General features: G+C 35.5%; 1 protein-coding gene across 1 annotated transcript; it reads right to left on the bottom strand.

Annotated features, from left to right (window-relative positions):
• Nucleotides 1-1,550: 1,550 nt before the first annotated feature.
• Nucleotides 1,551-6,992, bottom strand: LOC104535843 (phosphoribosyltransferase domain-containing protein 1-like; the record flags this gene model as incomplete). The annotated part of the gene is made up of 4 exons (XM_010182608.1): nucleotides 1,551-1,686; nucleotides 1,983-2,093; nucleotides 3,968-4,185; nucleotides 6,886-6,992. Coding segments are annotated over 4 exons (572 nt in total), but the record flags the coding sequence as incomplete, so codon positions are not given.
• Nucleotides 6,993-10,001: the final 3,009 nt, after the last annotated feature.

Raw genomic sequence — 10,001 nt, 5'->3', positions numbered from 1 at the left:
ATGCAGCTTTTCTTACCTGCATCATACTTACCATAAGGACCATTCTAGTGCTTGTCTACTCACTATACTTGCTGCCTCACTACTCTTGAGTTCATTCAAAAAAGTGTATGTTTTCTCCACTCTGTCTCTTAAAATTCATTCAAATTTCCATCACTGGATTTTATTTTCCCTTCCATCTACTTTCTGACTCTTACCCTTAAGTCTACACACTACTTCCTTATCTGTTTATTTCTGAAGCCACATGTTCTAATTCTCACCTTGGTGCTCTTTTAATTTGCTCACTGTGCTAGAAGCTTGTGAAGTCACCATACAGCCTCTATCAAATCTGCACTTAAACAATCTCTTTGAGCTCATTTAAATATACAAAATTAGAATGAGAACAAATACAGTGTATCACCTGTAAGTCTACAAGAAATGGCATTCTTGAAAAATCGTATTTTTATGTAGTAAAACTATCCACATATCTTCCGCTCATGACTCTCTTCATAATTATTTTTAATACCACTTTTACTGATTAAGAAGCCTTCAATACATGAGTTTTATCAATGTTATCAAGTGTTTCTTTGTAAATCATTTATTTCCAGATTTACAGATATACATTTTGTTCACAATTAAGTACACCTAATTTTTTCTTCATTGATTGACACCTGAGCCTGTAAGTTTCTGTCCACATGCGTAAATGCCTTAACTTTCTCTACTGTATCATTTTAGCATCCCAGTGAAAAAAAACCAAAACGAAAACCAAATTAAAACAAAAAACCCTAAAGAAATGGAAGAATATAGTTTAATTTCTAGAGGAAGTAAAAATAGGCTTTCAGGCAAGGCTGCACCTCCAGTTTCAGTTGCTTTTTTTAAGGTCTAAGAACTAATACTGATGTTTGTAGAACATAAACAGTATAACTACATTACTTTTAGGCTATGGGTTCCTAAGTTGGAGTCTCCTTTGTTTCCTTGAATAATAATAAAATGGTATTCTCCCACATTATCTGTATATATACTAAATTCAGTAATCTCGCATGCCAGTTTGAGATAATGAAACAAGATACCACTTGTGAAACACAGGAAAAGGTCCAGGCTTTGACACATATGTCAATACGTTGCAAATCAGATAAAACCCTCCTGATTATGGAAGTACAAGAGCCACTCATCTCATTAATATCCAGAGAATTTAAATGTATTATGCTTTTTTCACATCAATTTATTTGTATGAAGAAGTCTAAAAAAGAATTTACAAATCCAGCTTTCAGCTACCCAATATATGAAAGAAGATCTTAACATACTAATTGTCTAAATTCTGCAATATGATGACAGACTCAAAAAACAAAGAGCCACGTAAAGCTGGTTATATCTGCAATCTCCTTTTATTTGAAAGGTAAACATATCCATATGCCAGACATCAAAGGACAACATTTTCCACTGGTACTCTGCAGTTAAGATGTACTTCCACCGATGCCAAGATCTGACTTTGGGTCACAATTACAGCCCATTTTTGCTACACAGTTAAACCAAGAAATTTCACTTCAAATTACAACCTCTGAAAATTGACTAACCTTTCAGTATTGAAGTTGGAATGAGACAATTCAAAAATCCCATGAGTCTGAGCTGAAATTAGTTGTTGGATATAAACAGCTGGAGAGAGGAAGGGAGACATATCTGAAGGTACTATATTGAGAGAAGCAGGACTCCCTTTAGGGGAGAAACAGAGAACAGTTAGTAAAAGGAAGCAAGATAAATAATGTGAGAAGAACATTATTTCTATAAATATATAAAATGAAAAAAAAAGGATAAAAAGAGAGAAAAATGGGTTAAGAGCAGTAGCAAGTCTTAACAGAAAGTGGAACAGAAAAGGGAAGCAAAGGAGTGGAACCGCTGATGCTCCAAGACTTCATATAGAGTCTCACCTTTAAAACTGTAATTATTTGCCCCTGATTAAAGTGTAAACCACTGTGAGAGGTATGTTACCACAGAATAAACTGACATACGGAATTTAGGAGTCTCATATAAGGTTGGGATAAAGCCACTCAAACTAGTAACAGGTACTTCCTCGAGTCTGCTGACCGCAGCTACGTTGACAAGGGTACATTTTCTAAAACCTGCAATTGGACAGGACACAACAATAACTCAAAGCGCAAAGGATGGCAGGTAGTGGGACTGCTACTCTAGTCAGAATTACATTTACACATATTCCATGGAATGAATCCACCAATATTAACAGCATTTCAAATTTATACTGTGGTGTCATTCAGCTTCTCAAGAACAGGCAGACACCAAGCACTGTTCCAAGCATTAAATCAAGCACAGCTTCAGGCTCTAAATACACAACATGTGTTTGGAAGCACTTATAAGAAAAAAAGGGTTTATTTTCTAAACGCTAGATGCAAGCAATAGTTCTAGGAAAGGTGCAACCTTCCTGCTAAAGCCTGAGGCTAAGATCAAAAATATGCACAGCCACTAAAACTAGGATCCTCTAGGACTTAGTCTTGATAATTGCATCCTTGCATAAAAAATTTTGTATTGCAGTTTCAGCTTGATATAACATGCTTTAATTTTATTTCCTAAGTAATGGTGTGAAGATTTCCACACTTTTGTGGTATGCATCTCCTGCCACTCATTGGTTATGGGTTAGTATGGCTAATAAGAGTTGACTTGTCACCAAGGAAAGAAATTTTAGAACCAGGGTATCTTCATACTGAATAAGAGATAACTCAATAGGAAAAACATGTGCATTTTCTATATACCAGGTGCAACATAAAAAACAATTTAAGTAATTCCACTATTTGCCAAGCAGTATTATTGAACTGCTATCATTACTACACCAGAAAAAAACGAGTATAATTTCCATATAATGTTTGTGAGACAAACATCATATTTTACATTACTAATTAGTTCTGTAATACTGCTAAACAGCTAGAAATGGTGCAGTATTAGTACCGAACATGTCCTTCACAGACCTGACTAATTCTTGACAGAGAAGTCCCTAAAAAATCCTAACCAAACCCTAACCAAATGGCTACAAAATGCCCTCATCCACTTCTCTTTCATGAAGGAAAAAAGTCAGACTGGATTTGTGAAAGTTAGGAAAAGTTTATGGACACTGGGGTCAGAGCAAAATGCCAACCAACCAACTGACCTCTGCCAGTGGGAAGGACGTAGAGTTATTGTGGGAACTATTGGACTCAGCAAGTTGCATTTGTGCTCAGAGAGCAACTGTATTATCACTCCATTTATTTAGTGTACTTACTCAGGCATTTCTAGGACAACTTACTTCTAGAAATGCTCCCTCACTATGGGGTGTGAACTACAAGGTGGAATATAAATGTATAGCTTAGGCAAATAGAAATTGTAATCATACATTCTAAAAAGATGCCGGTCTTCTCACTATCATTGCTTCACTGACACAAATGAATCATTATTGCATAATTTCCTCTGAAGATAACAGGAAGTCTTGATCCTTACTTCGACACTGGATTTTTTTCAATGATTTATTTCATTTTCTTATAAAACACTATCATCATCTAGTGGTATATTTTGCTACCATGTAAACTGCATGTTAAGAAGATAAAAGCATTTCATTTACTTAGCATTAAACATTTAGAATAAGACATAAATTTATCATCTTGCAGTTATGCCAAACTATGTGTGGGTGGGTTGGAAAATGAAGCAACATGAAACAAACTTGACAGAACTGTTGAGGATTTTGAGAACAAACAACATGCCCACATTTTGCATGACATAAACCTGAATATTTTTCTGTCAAAAAGTGAAGACAGATTAAATAAAAAAATACAGCTTGAGGATGCTTCATATCCTCATTCATATTATCCATAAAGTATAAAGGGACATGAGCAAATATTTTGAAATAAAATCTCACAGGTTTTTCAAACAAAAATATTTTTCACACCGTTTCTGTTATAATTTGGGAGGGGAAATCCCATTTTAAAAAATCTACTATTTATTATGAACATACAACCAGAATCTACATAAAGAAGTTGCTGACTTACGTGGTAACTTTTTAGTCTAACAAAATCGACTTTCATGGAGATGAACCTTTCTGAATTTCTGCTGAGATTTTTAATGTGCTCCACAAGGTCAGCACAAAACTTGTAGCCACCTTTGAGGACACAGAGAACCACAATATCATTGTCTCCAATGTCTTGCATAATATCTTTGGCCAATCGTTCTGTCCTGGGGCAAAAAAAATAAGGATAAAATAACGTTAGATGCAGGTTCTTTAAGTTCATGGTATGCTTTCCATGTGGTTACAAAGAAACACTATGGTGGGTACATAGCTTGACAGTCTGTTTAAGTGTCTTGACTTGACTTAAAGGGGTTTTGGGTCAAGCTCACAGGAGGCAGATATGCAGTGACGGATGCAAGATGCAAAGCATGTGAATCAAACTGGTTAACCTTCAATGCATACATTCCCCAGTTATAGAACAGGGAGTAACACATCTCGCTGTATGTTGAATTCATAAGCATTTTGGAGACTTTGGAGTAAAGAATGCAACTCAGCCTTCACTTTTACCTCACAGGAACACTGATACAAACTACTACAGTACAATTCCCTCACTTGTTATGTTAGTTACACAAGAACAATAAATTAAGTGAAAGATAGGGAAGAGAATTATTAGAAATATTTCACACTGATAGGCTTTGGAAGAATCTTCCCCTACAATTTAAATGAAAATACACACCAATAATATAAAGAAATATAGCATCAACCAAAATTTTATAAAGTGTACATTATCACTATTTCACACAGAAAAAAAATAAGACTGCGAAGAGCTTAAGTAACTTGTTCAGGGTCACACACATGAGAATAATCAAGGCTATGCTCCAATTAATCCAGAGTTGCAGGGTTCCCATATCTGTCTTCTCTTTGCATCTTCTCTGCATCGCAAACACAATGTGGCAGATGATTGAAACCAAAAATACACATTTCTGCCATACAGTAGCACATAAATTTTCAAGATAAAAATAATAAACATGAATGCTTATCTAAGTAGCTTTGCTTTCTGATGAACAAGGTAGATGGCCTTTCTAGACCTAAAACAGGGTACCACGTCACTTCTAGCTGTAAAGCAGGTATGAACAGAAAACTGAACAACAGTGTTTGATATTTTGAGGAAAAACAGCTCAGTGCATTATTTTCTGTAAACACTTCCACTGGGAAGTTCTTTGATAGCTCTCTGAATTAGATCAGTAGTTTCGAGAGTGGACTGCTAGACAGAATGCAATTTATTAAATAAGTCTATAATTTATCCCATGTCTTTTATGATTACATTTTTCATTTTCTTTTTTTCTCTATCCACTGTAATATGGGAATCCATTTGCCACTACAGAAATACATCCAACTTCAGTGAAATCTACACATGTGCTTGTACCAGAGAAGAATAAGCTCTAAATTGAAGATAATATACTAGTTATGAACAAAAGCTGTTACTTTTATTTTCATATCTTTGTATTTGTAATCCTCAAGTAAATTCCATATATTAGTGATTAGTATTTTTTAGATGTGAAAAATTGATTGTATCATTAGATCATCTTGTTTGGCCTCAAATTTATAATCCCTTTCACTGATGCAAGAATGAAGATTATTAAAAGACTTTGACTTACTTTACTGAAGATTAGTAAAACAGTCTTTTATCATCTTTTATCAAGTCTAAGTATAACAGTGAAAATCTCTCACTAAGAAGAAACATTTCTCTGGTGATTTTCTTTTTTTTTATATTCTTCCTCAGATTGTTTGAGAAGCTGAAACTTCCAAAAAGTCTAAAGACTACTTTAATGGAGTATGAACTCCAGCATAGAAAAAAATGTACTAATTTCAATTTATAAATAAAAACATACCATTTTTTTAACCTATATTTAATTGTTACCAACTGACAAGAGAATTTTCTCAAGTGCTGAGCCTTCTTCCTATGTGAACATTTTGCATGATCACAATATATTCAGTTCTGCATCCTTTTCTCTTAGAACAGTCTTTTCTGCTGGAGTAAGAAAAAACAGTGAAGTTTATTCTGCTGAAGTACAAAAACAACACTGGAGTACAATCCTTACTTCAAACAAAGTTATATCGAATTCGATGAGAACTGAAGTTGTAACATATTTCTTTTAAAAAGAGGAATTGAAAGTCAGTTGAGCAAAAGAAAAGAGATGAAAAAGTCAACACAATGGTAACTGAAAAGGCAATGAAAGAAAGTTTGTGTTTAAAAACAAATACAGGAGTCATAACCATCAAACAGCTACACTGATAGCACAGGGGACCTATGAGAAGCTAAGGGATGAGGGATGATCAAGCTTCCCCGCTGCCACCATTCAAACCCAGCATCTGGACCCAAACAAGACAAACTCTTCAGTTGTGCTGAATGACAGAAGTCAATGGTCATTAGGGTAACTGGCATTAAAGATCTGTACTAGGGTGTTGCCAGTTGTATAGAACTGAATGTAGTTTTTTCTCCTTTTTATACTAAAAACACAGGTTGGACAGAGTGCAAGTGGGACATTCAAGTATAACTATACACAAAGCTTTGTACTTGCTATTTCACCTTCAGTTCAGCTCTCTTGTAATTTACAGTCCAATGCCAATTTCACTATATGATCCACTCTCCCTTTTTTGGGACCCCTGTCTCATTCAATGCCCAAATCAGAAATCAGGTCAAAGGAATTAGAGAAGGAGTTACAAAGGCAACTACAAGTCTAGCATTTCGTAACCTTCGAGGATTTTTTTACTTTCCAAATTAATAAATAAAGTAATTTTATAATTGCTAATACAATATTTTAGGACACATGTTATACACACATTGTGGATGGCAGGCTTTATAAAAAAAGAATAATACACTACTGATTAAATAATTTATTTAGTAACATTCAAACTACACATACCTGTCAACAATAATGCCATGAGGTATGAGCACATATTCCAGATCTCCATAGTAGTGCTGAGGATAAGTGAACAAATCCAGACTGTATCCGGGCCAATTGTCTGAAATCTGAATATCGAATAGTACTGTGAAGAATACTTCATGGTGGTTGACAATATGTAACTGATATAAAATCAGTGTTCTAGTACACTATATTGGCTGAACTAATCATATGGCATACTCTCTTCCAGTTATAATTCACTATTTCACTTTTCCTACTAATTATTTTGCTTGTCAGTATATCTCAGAAATCAGATGCTACAGTTTTCTCCCTACAGAATGTGGGAAATTTCACCTGAAATTACAAACTAGATAGAAAGAGGGAATATTTAATACTAAGCTAGTGGCAAGTCTAAGTTTCTTACTACTTCCAAACTTGAAATGCAAATATAAGATTACCAGTAAGAAGGGATTCTGCAATGCCAGGTTCAGACAGTGGGATTAAAAGTCATAAAATCTTCCATAAAAATTGTAAATTTCTGTTTTGGAGGTATTTTAAAGCCACACATAAATAAATATTCTACAGATGAAACAACACATATGGAGAATAAATTATGTGGTTCATGGATGATACCTGTACAAATCAGCGGAAGACTGTACTTCTTGCCAAAGGTGAGGTTCTTAATTTAGATAAGTCATCAGAGATAACTGACTACAAAATGTTCACATCTCACCTCACTATCAGGTAGTCTGCAAATCCATATATTTACAGAAAAAATACTTTACAGATTTAATATACATTAGTTTCTTAACTATCAGAACACAATAATTAGGAGATCCCAGAGCACACAATGACAATAGAGATTAAGTAGGGCAAAAATCAGCCAACAGGCAAAAGCTTCAGAAAGCTGTGAAGATGCCAAGTCTTCAGCACAAGAACTAAAAAATCTCCAACAATTTCACAATTCCTCACGAAAGACAAGACCTGCAGGTTCACAAGGCTTCTTGGAATCATGACAAAGCTTTGCTTCAGGATTGGTTCAGGATAAAAAGCAACACCTAACAGGTTTTATTTACAGTTATGTTCCTCAAGTTACATACTGACTTTCTTCTTTCTACAGCTTGGCCACATGAACCCTGAGTAAAAGGACAAATGGTGAGAAACTTGCCTTTGTGAACAGCACTTCTTAATGGCATTTCTGCTGAAAACAGCCCTTACAGGACCATCACTGACACTAACCTCTGTTCATGACTGCATGTAGTAGAGCAAAACCATCTAGGCTAAAACAACATATTTGATGTAGAGCTGTTCCTCCACATCTAGTAATCTTGAACTTACACATAGACCTGCTTCATGCTGTACTGAAATAGTGTTCTGCCTCGCAGTTTTTTGTTTGGTTGGACTTTTTTTGCATATTCATTGATAGCTACAGGCACTTCAACTGTTGGGTTTTCTTACCTCTGCCCAACAGTTCCTGCATCAAAAAATTACTTGTTTGTAAATCCTACTGAACATTTGCCCATAAAAAGCATGACTTGGAGATCCCTGGAATCAATGAAAGCCTTTCCCCTGACTTAGACAAAGCCTTTAAACTATATATAAGCAAAAAAGTTAGTTACATTGCTCATTTCCATAGAAACAGGAGATTATAAATATCCTCCTTGGCAAGGTTTTTAATTAGAGGCAAATCTTGCTCCAAAACACTGGTTCAGAAGGTCTGGGAAGCCTGAATTAATTTTCTGTACATAGGGGTGGCTGACACTTTTTAAACATTTTGTAGCAATGAAATGTCTGGCATGGTTTTGTTCAAGAGCATTTTAACATAAAATGAAACAATTTCAGATAGTGCTTCAAATTGCAAAAGTACTATAAACACCCACTAAGAATCCCTGTCAGTGACGCTTACTTATGCATTCTCCTCAGATTGCATGTTTTTAGTGTGATACAGATCAAGCTAAATGGGTGGAAACTGCTTCAGAATTCACACAAACCAATAGCTTTTACTTAGGTTACAGTAAGTCTTTTATGAAACAGGATCAGGATGAAATTTTGATTCTCCTATCTATCCTTCTGGCTCTCTTGAATAAAATAATATAAACTGCATCACTATGCAATAATACAGAAGTTCTCATATACAAGCATTCACTGACATCTGACAAATATGATTAAACTCACATGTACTTTCTAATTAATTCTTTTTCTAATATAATAAGCCCATTTCATAGTCTTCTTTCTTTAAAACAGGCACTTCCCAACAATAAGGCTTAGAAATTCTCATTTACCCTAAGGCTATTCACAGTGTTATGCTACAGGACAATTTTCAAGTAACTGTAAATTTTTATGAGTATTCAGCTTGTGAATTTTTTTATAAGTGCGATTATCCTCAGTTTAATAGCTAAGCATCAAAAAATATCCACCCAAAATTAAACTCAACTTTTATTTACTTCTGGCTTTAGGCCTTAAAAATATGAAGGAAATATTTGTGATTGTTTCAATTAAAAGAGTATGCAACTAGACAAATAAACATATATACATTGGTATATACTGGTACACAAGTGTGTAAAAAACACGTCTTACAGACACCCACGTTAAAAATGTCATTTACCACGCAGGTGTCAGGAGAAGTGGCTGATGCTTGGCAGTTTCAGAGCTGAGTTTTTCTGGAAGGGAGATGGAGGGGACGCTGCTTTGGACAGGGTGTAACCACTGCCAACGCAGGGCCCTCAGCTCTGGCCATAATCTGGGTGGCTGTTCTGCAGCTCCATTAAAATCCCAATGCCACAACAAAATAAGAATATACCTAAGGTGGCGGCAGTGATGGTATTTGTTTCACAGGAGAACCTGGTTTGTCCCTCAGAATATCGAGCATATTCGTTTATTTTTGTCCAATTTATTCAGCCCCACAGGCTCTCAAAACTCACTGCCGAAGTTCGGGCTTTTTCTCTCCACAGAATAAGCAGCAGCCTAAGAGCCGGCTTTTACAGCGCTCCTACATTCTCAAAGGCCTTTAAGCATTTCGGTGGTAGTCAGACATGCCGGGATCCCTGGGGATCCCGATCTGTTACTCAAGCAGCCTGGTGAAACGCACAGCCACAGCCGCCCCTTGGAGTAATTCAGGGACACGTTTTCACAGTGGA

This window comes from Mesitornis unicolor, unplaced genomic scaffold (assembly GCF_000695765.1).
Source record: "Mesitornis unicolor isolate BGI_N332 unplaced genomic scaffold, ASM69576v1 scaffold47504, whole genome shotgun sequence".
NCBI lineage: Eukaryota > Metazoa > Chordata > Aves > Mesitornithiformes > Mesitornithidae > Mesitornis > Mesitornis unicolor.
The sequence above is the reverse complement of the archived record's forward strand: the minus strand, read 5'-3'. Positions and strand labels throughout refer to the sequence as shown.